Here is a 19,663-nt window from a genome sequence, read left to right as displayed (position 1 = left end):
CTTTGCAGGAGCACCAAGGCTGGGCTTACTGACCGTAAGCAGGGAGGAGAGCAAATCTCTTTATCAGCCCTCTTGCTTCTCTCCTCCCATCTCCATCCTTGGGCAGAAGACCTTAACCTGAGTGCCAAGGCACAGCGCAAAAAAATGTGCATGAAAATGAGAGTGAGATGTAAGTGCTGGGAGCACAGGAAGGATGGTGGGGAGAGGGTTGAGGTTTTATTTACTGGCAGTGCTGCCATGTACTCTGGTAGTGTTGATGGGGGTGGATAGCATGTAAATGCAGCCTTACATAGTTTTTTAGTTATTTCTATAACTAAAAGACTTGGCCAATGTATTTGGGTTTCATGGTATTGCCATAGTCTAGTGGCAAAGTATTATCGTTGTGACCACAGCTTGCCATTGTACTTTAAAAGCTTGGTGCAAATTGGGAAAACAAAGGGAAATGTGTGTAATCTGCATTATAATGTGTGTAAGCCACATTACAGGCTACTCAGTGATAACGTGTATATATAATGTAATCTGTGTTATAGGTTACTCGATGATAAAGATGGCCACCTCTGAAAGGGTGTGAAGTCTTCTGCACTTTGGGGTCTCTCAGTCATTGTTTCCGGGTGCTGGAGGGGTGACAGCAGGGAAATTCAGCACAGGACAGCCCAGGAACATGGGGAAAAGTCCATTCACAGGTGCTTGTGAGGGGGATCGGAGGAGAGGTAGCGTTATTAAAGTGGCTGTTCATGACAAAAGCGAGCTTTCTCTCCTGAGCATCGGTGCATGCTTCCCCCTCCCGGTGCTTGCTGGCTTCAAACAGAAGTGTTGCGCTTTGGGGTGATGTCTCGATTTCACACTTGTGAAATCAGTGTATTGCTTCTCTGGGATGCTTAAGGTGAGAATTAAAAACTTGTTTTAAAAACATGATTAGCTATGTTGGGCTCTGGTGTCCTTTGGAACTGCGTTAGCTGTTTGGATGTGTCGGGCAGGAACTGCAAGTGCTGGAAGTTGGCTCAGGTGGCGCTGCCAGTGCCAGGTCTTCTGATGTGTGAGTCAGTGATGCTGTGTTACTGGTCATAATCTGACTGAAGTCCCATATGCTGCTTTTCCCTTTCCCCCCAGCTTGTTCCTGCAGGAATGGCCTGGACCCCCCATTGCATCCCTTCTTGGCGGTAACATGCTCTTAGATCTGCTAAAGTCAGGTGTAATACTGTGCCTTTGGCTTGGGCAGGGGGCATATTCTGCCTGCTGAGTTACCGGTAGCATGTGTCTGCTGGTCCACTGGTGTGAGGGACTCTGAGATCTGCATGGGAAGCCCCTCCACCCCCCGACAATCAACCAGGCCAGAAAATGGGCTAAAACACAGCCCCCTGCTGCAGACCAGGTGCTGGGTTGTGTCTGAGCTGAGCATCCCTGGATAAACACCCCAGACAACATGTTGTTGTGCAGCTGGAGGCACGCAGGCTGCTTTTCCGGTACCTGGCATGTATGGTCAGGTAAAATTACCGCCCAGCCCCAGACAAAATCCCTATAATGAGTCCTCTGTGTTAGCACGAGTCCATGCTGGGCTGGCCTGATACTGTGAGCTGGGTGGGGAGGAAACTCGTCCTGAAAAACCCACCAAATCAAGAAAATCCAAGCATGACCCACACCAAGGGTTTTCTTGCAGCGCAGATGGGTGTAGCTTACTTTCTGCCATTGGGTGCCCTCCTGTTACAGCCTGTTCCTTCCCCACCAGGGTGAGATGCTGCCTTGCTGCCCACTCTGATGGGACATGCCTTTCCTCTGTATGCAAAGACCCCCTGCACTGGTAAAGGACAGTGCCTTCACCGTGTCAGAACTGGAAAACTTACCAACTTCTTATTTCCTTTGCAGTGAGCCTGGGGGAAGAGAGAGCCCGCGTGTGGATTGCCTCCCACCTTGCCTTTTCTCCCAGCTGCTCACAGTGAGCTCTCACATGCCAGAGGAGCGGAGGGAAGAGCCGCCACACTGAGCTGGGGCAGCGTGAGTGAAGCCAAAGGGCATTTGACCGGTGAGCTGCGGCGGCTGGAGGTCCTCGCCACCCTGCGGCGGAGACAACCAGCTCCTGCCAGGTAGATGCCCGCAGGGGAGAGGACAACTCCAGCTGAACTGATGCATCTTGGCACCTGATACCAGACTCAGGTAAGGGCACGTTGCTTGGAGCCAGGTTGCATTTCCACTCTCCCTTCTCCAAACTCACAGACCGGCTCTGGAGCAGGTGAGAATTGCCCCGAGAGCCATCGTGTGCTGTGGGTACATATGCTAATAAATCGGCAGGATCTGATCTGCAATGATGCTGGATGCTCTGGCTTGTTGGGACATTACGAGTGGTGTCAAAGCAAGTTGCAGTGGAGGTTGTCACCTGGGTGTTCCCAGTGCCCCTGCTAAGGGAGGTGAGCGTGTTTTTACCCAGCACAGCATCGGATACAACGGAAGTTTACTGCGACAGGAACTCATTTGAATTTTCTGTAACACATCTGCAACTCATATAAAGTGATCTATGGGCAGTCATTTTCAAAGACCCTGAGACAGCTAAAACATAAACCTCCTTGCAGTTCAGCTGGCTTAGTGCTCCTTACGCTCTTAAAAAAAAAAAGCTTGCTTGTGTGGTTCTGCGGTTTTGTTGTAGTCAAGGAAATAAACATGGAAACAGGATCTCCTGTATCTTGGTTCATCCTGCTTGATAGTAATTTCATTCCTGAAGTCATAATTCACTTTGCGAGTGCAAGTCTAATTTTCTTTTCAGTAGCAGGGTTGTAAGCGAGTGCTGGATTTGGGCTAAGATTGGTGATGTGCAGTCTGGTGATGTGTTGTTTTGAAGCTGGTGCCTGGCCAGGGCGTTTGCAGTCTGGGTTTGTTGATGAGAAGAGGAGCTGCAGATGGGGATCAGCAGAAGTCCTCGATGCAAGTGCATTGAGAGCGTTCTCCATTTTGGGATTGAAATTTGGGTTTCTAGTAAAAAATACTGCAGCAGCTGTGATGCCAGAGGTGGGGACACTGGCCGGTCTTGGGACTTCAGGAGCAGCTTGCCTTCTGTGCGGGGAGCTGGGTCTCACGAAGCAGAAGCTCTGCCTGCAGCCGGTGATGCATGGCCATCATTTCCTCCTGTGGCTTGTCACCTCCCGAGCACGCAGCCCTGTGTGCCGGCACCCACCTGCAACAGCCTGCAGCTTCTCCTGGATGTCTTGGGAGGCTTTGAGGTTTCCTCAGGCCATGGCAATGCAGTCGAAGCAGACCCAAAGCTGTGCTCGTTTTGGCTGTGCTTGGTAGGTATGTGTGGTGGTGTAACCCCCTGGCTTTGCTTTTGAAAGGCTTTAAGCATGTGGGAGAAGAGCCTCTGATGACAGCTCCCCTCGGCTTGCGGCTGCTGACTGTGCCCCCCAAATTATACTAGACAACCAGGATGGGGAGTTTGCTGCGAGCTGATAGCCTGCATGGTTTGAAGCATGTCAAGGTGCCTGTTTCATGCACTTAAAAAAACCCTGATAGGGTTTATTCAACTTTTCGCAGCTTGCTTTAGCCGCTTTGTAAGCAGACTGTTGCACCGCTTCACGTGGCTGGGTTTATTCCAGAGCGTGCAAGCGCTCAAGTCCCTGTTACAACTGGTAGTAGCTTTACAAGCGAGAGCAGTGCTTTGCTGGGAAGTGGTGCAGATGGCAGGTGCGCCTCATGCAAGGGTCTCATTTCTTAGCAGATTTTTTATAAGCATTTCCACTTGCATAGATGCATAAGCATTTCCTTTAAGCTTTTTCCCCTAAAGGAAAAATTGCAGGCTTATACCATAGACGGCTAAAGATATAAAACTGTGTTAACATGTGCTTTTAAAATAGAACATGAAACAGAAACAGTGACTTGTTGAGTTTCGGCAGTGGTGGATGTGGTTGTAGTAAGTACGTACCTTTTGACTTTATTCCACAGCAGTAGTTTCAGTCTGATACAGGCCAGCGTGGTGTTTAAGTACGGTGTGTCAAAATTTGCCTTTTTTTTTTGTCTTGTCCTCCGAACATCAGGCTCTATTAGTAGTTAATTGGGCACATTCAGGACTCCAACACACCTTCACCTAAACTAATTTCTCCTTTTTCGATGAACTTCTGCTTGCAATAGCATGCAGAAAAAATATCATATATGTTTCCATGGGCTTGGGTGCAGCCGGGCAGGAGAAACGTACGGTGCTGTGAGAGGTTACTGAAGCAATAATGCAAATTTTACAAGTTTTGCCCTGGAGATGGAGCATGCTGAGGAGGGGTGCAAGCAGTTGAGATGACTCTGCTTGCCAGAGGTAACTTAGGATTTTGTAACTCAACTGTATTTGGCTGTACGCCTGCATCATGCTTGCCTTTAATTTGCTTTAACTGGTGGATGCAGCAGGAACAGAGAAATAACCAAAATATATAGTCTGTAATCTCAAGTGGCTTGAGTAGATACTTTTCTACAGTATAAAATATTTAAAAGGTCGGTTCCAGAATATCCCCAAATCCAGCCCAAGGTTGAGAACATGATGCTGTGCTGTACTTCCTAAAATGAGGAGATTTTACTGATATTTTCATTTTCAAAAGCCCTTCTGCTAAGTGACACTGGATCTACAGTTCACCTTGCAGCAAAATGGTGAAATCGAGCAATACAGTCTAATGCTAGTGCAGCCTGGCAGTATGAAACCTGTGTAAAACTTTTGTACTTTCCTTGTAAGGGGGCAAAAAGGTCTTGAAAAGACTGAAAATTCAGCAGCTCAGATGGGTTGCTTGGTAGCATCACCACAGCTACTCCATTCAAAGGCTAGGAAACTGCTTTCTGGCCAAGGTCCCAACAGCAAAACCGCTTTGCAAGGAGGGCTCAGAGGAGTGAGATCTGGAATCATGGTTGCAGTGAATTTCTGGGAGGGCATCTCAAGACATGCTGATGTGCAACCACCTGCCACCCTCTGCAGGGCTCATCAGCTGAGCCTTTGATGTCTCAGCTCCAGTCCTTAGACCACATCCATTTGCATTTTTGATGGATTAAATTTTGCATACAGGTCTCATGTCCCGGTGGAATTTAATGGAAGTTTGTCCTTGTTTGTCCTTAAATTGAGCAGTGGGGAGAGGAGGACCTGATGGTGAGGAGAGAGCTGCAGATGTGGCCTTGGAAAGCAACCTCTGTGGAAAGAGGTGGCAGTGCCTATGTCTTCAGCAGGTACTGGCACAGAGGGAGTGAACCAGGCAGGGTGATTGCTAATGGGTTTATAAGCGGGAGACATCATGTCATGGCTGGGGGCAGCAGGGGACGTGTGTGTGTCCCCGGGCCATAGCAGGAGCAGCACTGCCGCTGGGCCATGGGAAATGCTCGGTTCCTCTTCTGGGCAGCGAGCAGGGTTGCAACATGCAGGTTGGGTGACAGGTGGCCAGAGGTTCCCATGCTCCTGGCCAGGCTGGTCCTGGCAGGTACCACCCCACTTGGGGCGGCAGGAGCTTGGCAGATTGTACTGGAAAAATACGGGACTTTTGGGGGAGGGTTATAACAGTAAATCTGATTTATTGATAACAATTTTTGCACCAAGTCTTGGATTTTTTTATGCAGACACCTTCTTTCTGGTGCCAATACTTGAGATCCCAGCTGGCGAATTAATTTCAGGAAAGTTGTTCTCATTCAAAATTTGGATATTTTATTTCAGGTTTGCTAATGGCTAGATAGTGTTCAATGCGGGTAGGCAGTAACATGCATTTTCATTAAGCATCTTTAGGCTTACTGTTGCTGGGATTAGTTTTTACTTCCTTAAATTGCAAACCAGAAGCTGCAAGTTTTAGTGTGAGATGACAGACTGGGGGGTTTTTCAACTCATTCTTTTTAAAAGGAACTAGTTGGTAACTTTGTTTCCCAGTTGAATTTAAGTGTGCATGGCTTGGGGCTTTCTGTTACTTATATCCTAGTAAATTTATCTGATACAATTCTCGCATTATTCACATTTTCTTGTGATTCCTGTTCATAACTGCTTCACCTCGTGTATCTGTCATGGAAAAAAAACCCTGTTTGCTGGGAAAATACAGTACTTACAGGAGAAAATTGAGTGGCAGGCTTGAGAAAGTCATTTGAGTGGTGTATTTTTTTTTTTAAAAAAAAAGGTCTTTAGTCTTATATAAGTATATGGAGAAGAGTGGCAGGTACAGGCTGCGCCTATTTTTAGGTAGCCTATTTATATCAGGGTAGAATGACGTGTTTCGTCAAACTCTCCAGAAAATAAATGTCTCGGTAGTTTTCATATACACAAGCTGTCATTTCCCTCAAGCAAATGCTATAACTTCATGGTGTCAAACTACTCTGGAGTTCGAGTATGCGCAGAATTAAATAATAAAAATATCCATATTCAATATCTATATTCAACATAGGCTGTTACAGAGCTAAACTATATTCTGTTTCCTCTCCAGAGTACTTTGAAAATCATCTAGTCGAGCACAGTATCACCTTTGTACTCCAAAAAGCAGCATTATTGCGGTCAGACGCTGAGGCTGGTGCAGCCGCTTGCCATCTCCATCCCTCCCACTGTCATCAACCATTTTCTCTGCTTTCAAGTTTTTTCCTAAATGTGGACATTTCCTAAATGTTATAGTGGACAGAGAAAACAAATGTGCACATTCCAGGCATGAGATACAAAACTGGCTCCTTTGCACCAGTCTGGCATTTCTGGCTGCTGAGAGGCTTTTGCAGAGATGGGTGCCAAAATATATGTGGTCTTGCTGCTGTCTTCTGCTGTGTAAACCCTCCCATGTTACCGAGTCGCTCTTCCTCTGGTTATTCTGTTACAGAGCGTGGTCAGAGATGTTCAGAATAACTTCCACTTCGTAAACGTCTTGAAAAATTGCCCATTTAATTTGACATAGAGTTTATTTTTTCCCTCCAGTCTGCAGAATATTTGTATTTTTAGCAGCACGTAAAGGACCTCATTTGAATTATTTGGCCCCATAACAACCAAAAAACAATGTCAGAAGTGGGGGGGTGAATTTGCCTTTGAGTTAAACTTCGCAGAAGAAAGATGCGAGAAGGAGAAGATGCAGATATATTAGAGGACACCATGGGACAGTTACTCAGTCCTTGCTCCTTTGAAAAATGAAGCTGCAATTAACATGCATTGAGCAAAATTCATGGGAACATTTGAAGTAAGAGCTGCAGGTTGGAAAAATAAGAGAACAAATGCACTTTAATATTTCTGTCCTTGCTCTGTTTTGATTGTGGAGTCAGTAATGGGGAAAGGTACACCCATTCCTGCTGTGAATTTGAGGAGTTTGCTTTTTTCCGGTGTCTGTATAGATGAGTGTAAAGCAGTGAAATGCCTGTGCTGTTGGCTGATAACGTGTCACGGAAGAGCTGCCCTGGTAGCCCTGATTATTGCGTGTGGTTTAATATTTCTGTCACACTGCTGGCAACTGGGAGTGGTGGCTGCTTTCAAAATGAAGAGTTAGGGAAAGACGGATCTCCTGGCTGTCTCCATCCATGCCTGAAAGACACAGTGGCAGCAAGCAGGTTGCATTAAGGAGTTGGTAAGATGAGACAAATCATGGCTTGTGGACATCTGAAGGTGCACAGAAGTGGGCAGAGCCTTGGAAAGCACTGATGCTTTTGCTCATCCTATCACCCCCAGGTTTTTTTTTATTGCTCTTTTTTTTTCCCCTCTAGGAAAAATCACATTCTTCAGATCATCCCAAGTGCAATGCCTTTGGCTGCTCTGGCTCATCCAGTGCCAAACGCTGCCGCAGCCTGGTGGCTTGCCAAGGTGCAGCTTCAGCCAGAAGCTGGGGTAGTGCGTCCTACGACAAGAACCCTTCAGGTTCCTCCTGAAGGGAGGTCAGGATGGCTCCTGGTGTCCATTAGAGAGCTGCAATGGCAGCTTGGAATAAACTTGTTCTTGAGCAACTATTGCACAGTGTTTTATCTGTGGGTAGCAGTGCTCCTCTCCTCTGCAAGGAGGTGGTCACCAGCGCTTTGGGAAGGGACCAGAGCAGAGCCACGCAGGATTTACTTTCCAGCTTTAGATGCAACACAGGAGTCAACCTGCTCCTTTTTATTTTCAAAAGGCTTTTCAAAATTTTGTAATTTCTTGTGGGAGGCTTTCAAGTCTGTTCTGCTAGCGGGATCCCAGATGCTCCAGGGAGCTCCTTTCAAGCCCTACAAGAAACCTCTGGACTGTATTATTGAAGTTGTTTAGCTTTCATATGTTCTGGGTAAATCACTGGATCATTCGTAATGTGACAGTAAGGCTGTGGTGTCTCTTAACAGTTTTTTCCCAACCCTGCTGAATCTTTTTACAGCAGGCAACATAGGCAAAACCTCCTTAGAGCAGGCAAAACGCAGTCTGCCTCTATAACAAGCTATTCTAAGAGGCTTTATACTCTTAAGTGTTCAAAAACTTTTCTAAATGCTAAGCCACTTGCAACTATGGACTAAAATTATTTTACCTTGCTGTTCTTGAAATGCGTAGTATCCATCTGGGACCTGTGGCGAGTCAGCAGCACTCTGAAGGATGGACCCATGTAGGTGATAACACAGCATGACTTCCCAGCACTTACCCTGTCTGCACCATATAGGGTTTTATAATTCATAGCAGAAGTGTGGGAAAAACTTAAAACTATTTTTAAAAGCTTTAAAAAAATAAAAAAATAAAAAAAAAGCAACCAAGCACTGGGGAAGGGGAGCAAGGGGAAGATACCAGAAAGATGTATAGCTCTGGGGCCGGCTGGAGTTTGTCCGTTTACAGAGCACTTGGGAATGTGGTCAGTGGGCTGGAGATAAGGCCATCCCCGTTGGCTGCCTGTCCCTACTGCTGTCCTCCATGCCCAGGGACTGCCACGGCCAGGACTACATCACTCCTGTAGCCCACAGGTTTGGGTAATGTGGCTTGTGGCAGTCTGATTTTAGGTGGTGCTGTAGCTGTTGTGTGGTCTGAGCTGGGCTGGTCATAGCTCCATAGGGTTTCAGAGGAGGAGAGCTTGGTAGACCTTCCCTCTGCCCTCTTCCTTGCAGCCACCCCTGGGGACTGTGGTTCCCTGGGGATTTTGTCTGCCCATGTTTTCTCCTCAGTGTGTTAGATCAACCTTTTCCTTTGGCAAACAGCGAGAAACTAGTTATGGCTTGACAGGGAGGATGCTCCTTTGGGCTTGTACAAGACAACATTCAAGTTGCGTTTGACATGGGAAGATATCTTGGTTGTATGTTATGTGTATGAGATGAAGCAGAGCAGTGGGCACAGACCTCAGGGAGCTAGACTGGGTCTTGTTTAGACCAAGGCTGGTCCATCTCAGAGTAGATGGGGACTCTGTGGTCATCTTGCTGTGTTGTTTTTCTTTTGGAGGTGTGTATAGAAAGTAATCATCTAGAGGCCAATTTACTTCTGCGTATGCACTTCAGTAGGCAAAAACTTCTCCTTTTAGTTTCTCCTTTGATGTTAAATCTGCCTTTGGATGCCTCTACGGAGCATCTCATGGCTTCACATCCATAGCTGAGGGCAAGAGCGTGGTGGTTTGCTGTCATCCACACGAACGCTATGCTGTGCAGCGCCCAGCTGGCATGCAACCTGTGCAATGCAAGGACTCTGTGGTTGGTTGGCATGTCTCAATTTAAAATCACAATGTCTTTCGTACAGGCATGTGTGTGCCTAAGAACGAAGGCACAATGTCTTGTCTTCCAGCAGATAAGACTCCCCCTTGCTCAAATTCAGTTGTGTCCCCATGCAGAGAGTGGGGAGCTGGCAGTCCTGTTGTGTGCAGGCAAGCTCCATGCACACTTTGTACAGGCACTTTTAAACCTCAGGCTAATTTTAGCTATGGGATACAGCTGGAAGCTAAAGTTGTCAGCAAAGGTTTTTTCTGTTAGCACTTTCCTAAAATATTTCCCATGCTGTGTACACATTAACTTATCTCCTTTTCCCCCCCTTCTTTTTTTTTTTTTTTTTGCCTTACAGCTTCTGACATGAAGAAAGATATAGAGTCTTTAATAGCCCAGGAAAAAGCAGAGATCGTTGCCAAGTATGAGAAGGTACCAACCTCGTGTTTCTCCCTGACATGCTGACTAAGGCTGAAGCTATTTAATCAATTAGGAATGCTTCGAATAAGAACTCTGCCTCCCTGCAGGCATTACCCCAGCAACCCTCATGCCATCAGGCTTCGTGCTGGCTCTTCCTGCCTGCTTCTTCCTGCACATCCCCTCTCACCACATCCCCAGAGTTTCTCGCAGATCCCGTGTATGCTCAGCACAGATACTGAAAGGTCCTGGGCTTCTAGTGCTTCAGTGCTCCCTTAACACCAGGATGGCTTACGCCCAACAGCACTGGTTTCTCGGATGTACACCTCTTCCCAGCCTGTAGCAGAGGCACACTAGAGATGCTGGATAGGCTGAACTTGTGCATTTTTCTCTTGCCTGTGTTGTATTTGTCTCTTTAGAGCAGGTCTTCATCTCCTGGCTTATGCCTTCTAGCGTGCAGGGAGGGAGGGATGCTGGCACTGAGGGCGGGATGCGGGCACTGGGGCATTCCCGATGCTGGGGCTGGCTCACAGGTGTCCTTTCTGCTTTCAGGGCAGGCAGGAAGGAGCTCAGATTGACCCATGGGAAGATGCTGATTTCACACTGTATAAAGTTACGGACCGGTTTGGATTCCTGCAGTAAGTCCTCCTGCCCTCTCCTGTCCTCTCTGAGCCGCATGTCTGTGCGGACCATCCATCTGCACCGAGCGTGGCAGGCCCAGCATCTTTCCTATAAGCCACGCTATGGCTTGGCTTGATCAATCCCAAATGCAGGACGAAAGACTAGATGTGCCTCCTCCCTCAACCACACATGTTCAAACACTCTGATGCTTTGAATCTGCTGCAAGGCAAGGCTCACAAATGGTTTCCCATCACAAGCCTGGTGTCAGAAGGTGCAGGCTGGTGCTCCTGTGCTTCCGTGGAGGCCCACGGTGTGTCACAGAGGGAGAGGCTCTTGCGTTTGCACCTGATGATTCAGGGAGGTGTAGGAAGAGATGAGACAAGATATTTGATCATTCTCGGTTCTCTTAGGAAATCCCCATCCTAAGCGAGGTGCAGATGAATTAGATGCACACCCTGTGCCTGGGGAGAATGCTTAAAAAAACCTATTTTTATTTCAAATCCAAACAAAAAGTTGTAATAGTAGGTGTTTTGTATGCAGGAGGGTGGTTCGAAGCAATTGCTGTCCAGAAACCCCCACCCCCCTTTAATTGCTGATCATGTGTGAATTGAAGAGGAGCTTTATGCCCAGGATTTCCAGTGATGTCCAGTGCTTGATTACCCTCCAGCAGCTCCTGTAGGGTGATGGGGTTTTGGCTGGTGCTTCCTCTGCCTGTTCCTCATTGGAGGCAGCTGTAGGAAAGGCACAAAGCCCCTGAGCCATATCTCCTCAGGTGCTCAAGGTGGTCCCCGAGCTGCAGCATCCCGCGCTCCTCCACACCCTTTCTTGCCCATAGAGTAACTGGTGACCTCTTGCTTTTCCAGTGAGCAGGAGCTGCCGACCCGCACGGCCTTGGAGGAGAAGGTGAGAGCTGCCAGCTCTGTTGTCATGCATGTCGGATCCTTATCACACTGGCTGGGGAGGGGACCGTATTTGAGAAAATGAATGTGCAAGCAAGAGCGAAGCAGGCAGCCAGCACCCACCGGTCACTGCTGCTCACGCAGAGGTGGGAACTCTGCATGATGCCCGGCTGTTGGAGCTTTTATTTTGCTGGGTCAAGCATCTTCCCTCCTCCACATTGCACTGAAATTGCACCTTTTAAAGCAATTTTGGGCTTTTCCCTCTGCTTTGGCACAGCGCTCAGCAGCTGCAGCTTGAAAAGGGGATTGCACATGCAGGGGAAAGTGGTGGAGGTTGTAGGTAACCGTCATCTCCATCCTCATCTCCCCTGAGCTGGGAGCATGTCCTCTGTTAGGATCCTGCTAACTGGGACTAAATAGTGTCTCGTTTCTGCCGATCTGATATGATGATACAATTTGAGGCTAGCTGAACCTGTAAAGATTTTTTGTTGTCAAGGAATACTCCTCTTGGAAATGCTTTCTCTATGTTAAGCCAGCATGTCTCATCGTTTTTACCCATGCTGCTTTTATTACCACGGGTTGAAATTACCAGTTCCTGCAAACACTATTCCCATCCCTGATGCAAGGTCTTTGCATAGAAGTTTAAACCTAAAGAGAAAGAAGTTTTTTGTTTTCAGGAGGTATCTTCTGGGGCCTTTTTTCTTCAATTTATCTTGTCTTCTTCCCCCTTGCACCAGCAAAAACAGCAGGAAATTGAACGCGTGGACAAGTGGCTAAAGATGCTGAAGAAATGGAGCAAATACAGAAACAGTGACAAGGTAAGGAGGAGAAGAAAGAGCACGTGTCCAGAAGGATGGGAACGGTTCATGCTTCCAATGAGTCAGGCTTTTGAAAAGTTGATAGAGAAACCAGAGATCACTGGAAAATATTGCCTAATTCTACCCATTAGTCTTTAATATTTTAAATCTTTCCTTGAAGTTGCTGGGTTACTAGTCGAGGTTACCAGTTACCTGTTCTGACTAGCATATTTAAAAAATGGTTTCCTAAATGCTGCTGGTGTGTTTGCACTTCTGCTTCCCTGTGCAAGCAGGAGCACAGCAGAGGTGTTCATGTGCCCAGCTGGGTCTGTGCCCTGAGAGCGGGGGGCGTTGCACGTCGCAGGTCACTTCTGTGTCTCCACCACCGGGGAATGGCATGGGAGATGTGACTCATACGGTCCAGCTGATGTTCCTTGTAATTCTCCCTGGAGGGAGAATTATTTGTCTAGGACATCACCTAGATTTTGTATTTTGCTCCTAGCTGTGCCTGTGAGAAACCCCTTAGGTGTTAGATTGTGTGCACCCGTCTGTGGAAATCAAGGATGGAGACACCAACCTTGTGTCTTGGCTTTGGTGTTCAAAATAAACTCTGCACCAAACACCACTGCAAAACTGAGTTGTTTTTAATAAATAATATTTTAAATATGTTCCTAATACAAACCTCTTGAAACAAAAACCCCTTGAACCTAATGACAGGACCCTTGCTGTAAGGAGAGGAGCATCACACCTGACCTGCTCTGCTTACGGCACTCTGTGCAGGAGAGGACTGAAGCCCAGCATCATCATGGCCTCTGCAGCCTTTGTGTTCGGCAGGAGAAGCGCAGTGTTTGGCTCTATTGCTTGGCTGTATTGCTTCTAGGTCCTGCTGAGAGTCCTCAGGAGAAACTTGAGCTTGGTTAAAAGGTTGTGCAGAGGATATCTGCATAGCTGCAGAGGGGGTATTGAGCAGAGCATCCCCCTCACCTGTCCATCCAGAGTGATGTCAGGTTCAGCCAGCCAAAGACCAGCTGTAGTGTCATCCTTTTTTAAAACAAAACAAAACAAAATCTTCCCTTTGTTACAGCAGGGATGGGGCGGAGATGGGCTTGGAGTTTTACAATCCTTCTGTTCACTTCAGGGTGGTTCTAATTATTTTGTTCATCGGTGCTGTTCCACAGGCAAAAACGGAGGCTCTCCTATGGCTTTGGTTTTTCTAATTAGAAGTTAGCACTAGCTGGTTAGTGGCCTTGTGGGTAAAACAAATTCCAGCAGAGTGCAGGGATTTCCTTCAGGTCCTGGAGGATGTTTGGGATGGGTAATGATGAGTGGTTTTAGCATCCTTGGCTTCCCCCGGTCAGCCAGTGGGGACAGACAGGACCCAGGTTGAGGGGTGTGTGGAGCGGTAGTGATTCCTGTCTATCTTTTGGATTTACCCCGATAATTAGCGGGTGTGTTAAGCACACTGCAGCCAATATCACTCAGGTCTGCTGGATGGTGAGGGGCTAGACCAGCAAGCGGGTTTTGAGGGTCTTTGGGTCAGAAAATCACAGAGCTCTTGTAATGCAATAAATGATGTTATTTATAACAGCCCGTAAGTGGTTGATGACTCTTGGGCACAGACTTGGCATTGTCCTTGTGCTGGGGGACTGGAAATGGCTGTTCCCTCTCCCAGCAAACAGAGAAGCAGTGCTTGGCCCCAGGCAGGGAAGGAGCAGTCTGGTGACCCTGGGGAGTAGAAAGGAGCTTTGGTTTAAGTCCCGTCCAGCCTAACACCCCGCTGCCTTGCGCCAGTGCAAGTGCAGGCAGGAAGGTCTGTGCATTGGAGCAGCCACACAGCGTTAAGTGCAAAGACCCTGAGAGGCACAAAAAGAGTGCTTTAAAAAAGTATATAAAACTAGGTTGTATCCTTCACCTGTATGTGCAACCCTGCATTCTTGTGTTGGGAGAGTGGAAGCTGCTCGGAGATTCCTGCTGCCGCAGCTGGCTGCGGCTCAGTTGTGGCATTTCAAGGACCCTTATGCTGGGATCACAGTCATGCCCCTTCAGATGGTTACGTTTTTTTTCTAGCTAAAGTAAATGTGACAAGCCCTTCATCCGTTTTTTCTAAATCACAGTGGGTTGGTTTCGTTCCCTCTCTGAGCACATCTGCATTGTACGTTTCCTTCAGGTTTGTTTTTGGCACTTTGCTGATGTGATGGAAGCCCAAGTGTCACAAGACAGCAGCTCTGTGTTATTTTAATAAAGACTAGGACGTCATCTTTGAAAAAAACCTCTTACTGAAGACAGGAGTATTCCCTTTGATGTTCATTTTGATAGACTGCAGTTTACTAGAGGGAAAAAAATTTTGTTGCAGGAACCCCAGGCAGTTTCACAGGGAAGCTGCCCTGACTTTGGCTCTGCTTGAGTGATATAGAAACCTGTGTTATTTTCTAGGCTGGGACTTTCTGGACATCAGGGCCAACCTTTCAAGTCCCAGTTCCTGTGCTGGAGCTGGCAGACAGCTTGACCATATTGAGTGCTTGAAGAGGGACTCTTGGCTTATCAAGTAGGCTGTCGTGTCTTGCAGCATCTTGGTACCCGATCGGGGCTTAGGTTGTTGTCTCAGCTTCTGTGTTGTGAAATTTCAGCAGGAGGAGGGATGTTGTGTAGCCGTCCAGGGCACTGGCCCCAAAGCAACCACCCGTCAGTAGGCAAGAAAGCAGCTTTTTCAGACCCCTAGCATGAGCCATCACCAGAGAGTGGCAGGTTTTTCTTTCTGTTCCCCCACCTGCTGCCAGTGTGCATCCCTGTGCTGCTGGTTGCAGTCTGGGTGTTGTGGCTGTCACAGATTATAGGAAATAAGGCTGAAAAAACCCCTCAAGAGGGGGGCCTCTTACAGTCCCTAGCCCAGAATGGCCTGGCTATGCCTAAAATAATTCCTGGCATAATCTGTTTCAGGATGAGCAACAAATAGGATTATCTTAATTAAAGTGATATCCTGGGGTTCCTTGTGCTCATCACCGCATCAGTTCTGTCTCCATCTCTGTTCTACACACATTTCGTAGTGATCTGATTTAATTTCAGTAGCAACATCAACAAAAAGTGACACCAGCACAATTCCTCGCATGGATGGGGTTAGACTGATGCAATGGTGCCTTTTCCTGGCTGTACTTCCACAAGGGAAAGGGTACAAAAATAAAGGAGTCCATACAAGGACCACACTGCTTTGCAGAGTTAAGGTACGTCAAACCTGCAAAGAAGTGCTAAATTGCGTAATTCATGGTTCAGCACACGGAGGTTCAGGTGGTCTGTGTCCTCTTCACTGCTGTTTTAAACCCAAGTTTACATCCCAACCTGGCTCTGCTTGGGAAAGTTAGGAAATGGTTGGTGCTGTGTAAGAATATACACAGTTAAGGCAGCACAGTTTTGCAGAGAAAAAAGAGGCTGTGCTGCATGCACTCCAATAGCGGGATAATTTATTCATCATAGCCCTGAAATAAGTGGATTTCAGACAGAAGTATCAGTCCTAGGAAGAGGATATGACCTCTGCATCATTTGCAAGCTGCTTCTTGCTGCTGGCCATGTGGGATGGGACCTTTAGAGAGGGATGTCTTCAGTCAGAGATGTCTGGTTTTTAGGCAAAGCCTGTCTTTGTGCACAACGGTAGCCTTGTCTCTGCTAAGGTCATAGAAGTGCGGGGCACTTAATCCAGTGCATGCCAGCAAAGCAGTTTAAGATGAATTGGGGCTCTGTATGGACTGACATGGACCCCCAGGAGCAAATAATCTGCTAACTCTGAGGAGAGCCAGCAGACGTTTGTCATGGCAGGGTCGGCTGAAGTCAGGTCTCCTACGGGCAAATGCCACGGGAAAGAAAGGGGGTTGTGCCTGGGAGCTGCAGGGTGACTTCTGCTGCTGGTTTTTGCCGTTTTGGAAAGGCAGGTAGCATTTTCCTCTCCCCCAAAGGTAGCCCTGGTAATCAATGTAAATGCCCACCCATGACACATCAGCTTTAGGATTTAAATTTGCCCCTGCTTTGCTGCTGAAGCCCCCACAGACCTGCTGGCACCCCATCCAGCATAGCCAAGCCTCCAGCTGCAGGGACAACAGCCGAGTTGGGAGCAACCATTATCTATACAGAAAGAAAACCATGTGCAGCAAAGTCCAGGCTGCCAAATGTCTTGCATGGCCACATCATCAATCAGCTGGCTTCGTGGTGCAAAAAAGAAGTCCTCTTCTCCAGGGTGGTTGTGGTCATGGTGGTGGTGGTGGAGGCTTCACCCACTACTCCAGGTGAAGATTTTCACAGCTCAGCTCCGGTGGAGGAAGTGAAGGAGTCCTTCCTCTCCAGAAGGATCACTCTTTGAGCCCTAAAGGAACTGAGGAAGCAGGGCTGCTCCCCACTTCAGAGTGTTGGAGACGTATGGTGGGTATACGGAGAGGCTTGAAAGTGAAATTGCCATGCATACCCAAAATTTGGGCATTACTCCTGCAGTCTCTTTGTGGTAGATTATGCTCATGGCTGAGAAGCTAACAGTGACAGGCTCCAAAATGTGAAACTGGGCTGAAATGTGTATATTCTGCTTTAAAAAACCAACCCACCCCTCCCAAACCCTGTTTAACTTCAGTGTCTTAACTACTGCAAAAAGATGTCCTGTGTTTAAAGGCAGTGGCTCCACCCCTCTAATTAAAGACCTGGAGCACTTGGTTGGGTACTTTTCAGATGAGATCTCTGATGCAGGAAGGTGGAGCTCAGGTCTGTACTTCTATAGTCTTTCCCATCCCATCTACTGGAAAGAAAGTACATGGGGAGGGGAGAGATGGGGATGGGGTGACAATGGCCCCTGTGCCGCGAGCTTTGTATGTTAAAGCCTGGAGAAGGAAGATGATCCTATGGCAAAACCTAGAGCAAGTTTTAAACAGTATGGGTTCAGTCCTTGGCTCTGACATGGCCTTTCTACACAGAACCTTTTGCTTCGACCACCAGCATCTCCATTTGTGAAACAGGATGATGTCCGTTCTTCCTGCCATAAGGGCTGAGTGGTTTCTAAGAGACAGAAGATGGTGACCTTGAGCGTTGTGTTTTTCTTCTCACATGGAGCAGGAGTTGCCATCACTTGCTGCCTTCCCCCCATCAGTTCATCCCAGCATAAATGCTGCTTTTAATAACTTCCCTGTTTTCCTTCAAGTTTCATGACGAAGGAAAATTGCTCATTTTTCCTCCGTGTGACTCACAGCTCTGAGGTTTTATCACTTTCACATCTGGAGGCGGTGGGAGGAGGAAAGCCCTTGGATAAATAACAGGCAGGCATTGCAGTTCAGTTCCATCTCCGCATGTTTTGTAACTCCCCTGTTCCTGCCATGCTCTCATGTGGAGAAAATCATTAGAGACATTTACTATTGCCAGTGAGGGTTGCAGGCATTAAAGTACAATACCAGCTCTGGGAATTCAAAATGAAATTATTTTCTTCCCATGGAGCTGAGCATCATCTTCTACCTCGGCAGCTGTCAGTCAGTCTTTCCTAATCTGTTGGAAATAAATAATTTTTTCTGAATTGGTGATTTTATCTGAATTTGTACATACTCCAGTTTCTTGATCCCATCTGAGCTTTTGCTTCATGAAGTCATGAGTGCTTGCTGGAGCCAGGCTTTTGTGGGTGCCTTACCAGTACCACTTTGGGGATGTGGTTCATCTAACCCCGTCACTTTGTGTCTCCTGATGCATTGCATTTCTTTTGTCGTGATTTAATGACTCTCAGGGAATGGGAATCTCTTGTTCGTCTCCTTGGTCTTTCAGCCATGGAGATGAAGCTGTCTGGCATGGCATGAAGGTTTGCTGTCCTCCAGAAACGCCGCCTCATGTGAGCTTGGACGAGCAGGAGTGCCTCCCCTGGGTGTGCAGATGGTGAATTAGTGATGTCCTGCTTAAAATGCAGGATGCTGTTGAAGAGGATGGTGGCTTTCCATGGGCACGTCTTGGCAGTGAGATGCTTTTTAGGGGGCAGTTCTTATTTGGTGCATACAGAGGGGAGGGCAGGATTTTGCAAAGGATTTCTGTAGGGTATAGTCCTGGCTATGCATTGGACCTTCAGAGCTGGTGCTAAGCAACACCTGGGGCAGAGCAAGCATTTGGCAAGTGCTGAGAATGGGGTTTTAAACATGGAACATCCATTACGCCTACAGGATCAGGATACATTACACTGACACTTTCTGTGTCAGCAGGAATACTGAAATATTTACCATAATGTGGTGGAAAAGTGTTCTAACACACATCTAGCTCTCCTAGTACTGCATGGTGGTCTTGGCATTTATTACATAATTATTTTATCTACTTATTTTGACTGGGATAGTGGTGTTATTTCTTTGCTATCCCCTAGCCTGTCTGCTTGAACCCCACCTCCTGTCTCATCTCGTACTAGCTCTTTGGGACAAGAGCTGTGTTTTGCACTTGGTAGGTGCAGTGCTGCCATGCAGATGGTAACGAAACAAGGAGCATGGGTCTGTGCTCTCAGAGGCTGCCAGCCCAGGTGGGTTGACAACACAGTGCAATGGTTATGGTCTTTATAACCTTGTGCGTAGGCTGGCATTAAAAAGTCAAGCTAGAAGTGAAAAAGCTGATGATGCGAGATGGGTCAGAAAGGAAAGGTAACAGGAGCAGATGTTCAGCTTGGTGTAAGAGATGCAAAGGCAATGTGGCAGGACAACATCCAGAAAACCTTCTGCTAGGATCTTGATGCTTCCCCATGAACTGCAGCCCTTCTCTTGCATCAGCCTGAAACATGTGAAGCAGAACACCCTATGGAAAGAGAAGAGGAATTTTGAAGGCAGTTGGATGCATTTGTATCAGGCAATGCCAGTAGCTCCAGTTGATGGCCTGGTTGGGCACTGCCCTGCTCAGCCCCGAGCTCATTCCTATGACCGGGAATCCGGTCCCGAGGGGTCACCATGTTGCAACGTAAATCCCCTACGTGGCTGGAGCTTGGGCTCATGCAGCAGATCCTTCAGCATACCCCAGGGTCCTTGGGAACCTGGAAGAGTGCCGCGGTTGGCTTTGTAGTGCAGCTGCAAGGCATTTCAGGGGTGGGATGAAAGAAAGGGTGGAAAATATTCAGAAATTAGGCTTTTTTCTTCTTTATGAAGCTTTTTCTTTTAATGGGAGAAGTCAGGGATGGAACAAAAGCTCTTTTTTCTGTTTTCCATTGGAATTTAATGGTCTCTTTAGAGAGAGACGGCTTTATGACAAGAAAAAAGGGAAGAGGCATCTGTGAGATGAAGTGAACATGTGGAGGCAGGAGGAGGGACACGTGCATGTTTGTCCCCAATCCCCCTCCTTGCTTGAGGAGTAGCCTGCATGTTCAGGGGAGAGCCCTTGGTG

General features: G+C 47.4%; 1 protein-coding gene across 7 annotated transcripts in view; it reads left to right on the top strand.

The window, feature by feature from the left end:
* LOC140653530 (uncharacterized) overlaps positions 1-19,663 on the top strand; it is an 84,430-nt gene that overhangs the window by 46,630 nt on the left and 18,137 nt on the right. For 6 of the 7 annotated variants that reach the window (XM_072865698.1, XM_072865700.1, XM_072865699.1 and 3 more), the window contains 5 exons: positions 1,864-2,151; positions 9,935-10,008; positions 10,546-10,631; positions 11,478-11,517; positions 12,251-12,331. In XM_072865698.1, coding sequence (XP_072721799.1) covers positions 9,943-10,008; positions 10,546-10,631; positions 11,478-11,517; positions 12,251-12,331 — 273 coding nt within the window. In that variant the 5' untranslated portion in view covers positions 1,864-2,151; positions 9,935-9,942. The remainder of the gene's footprint in view (positions 1-1,863; positions 2,152-9,934; positions 10,009-10,545; positions 10,632-11,477; positions 11,518-12,250; positions 12,332-19,663) is intronic. The other variant, XM_072865703.1, reaches the window with a different exon arrangement.

This window comes from Ciconia boyciana, chromosome 6 (genome assembly GCF_034638445.1).
Source record: "Ciconia boyciana chromosome 6, ASM3463844v1, whole genome shotgun sequence".
In the NCBI taxonomy this organism is placed as follows: domain Eukaryota; kingdom Metazoa; phylum Chordata; class Aves; order Ciconiiformes; family Ciconiidae; genus Ciconia; species Ciconia boyciana.
The sequence above is the reverse complement of the archived record's forward strand: the minus strand, read 5'-3'. Positions and strand labels throughout refer to the sequence as shown.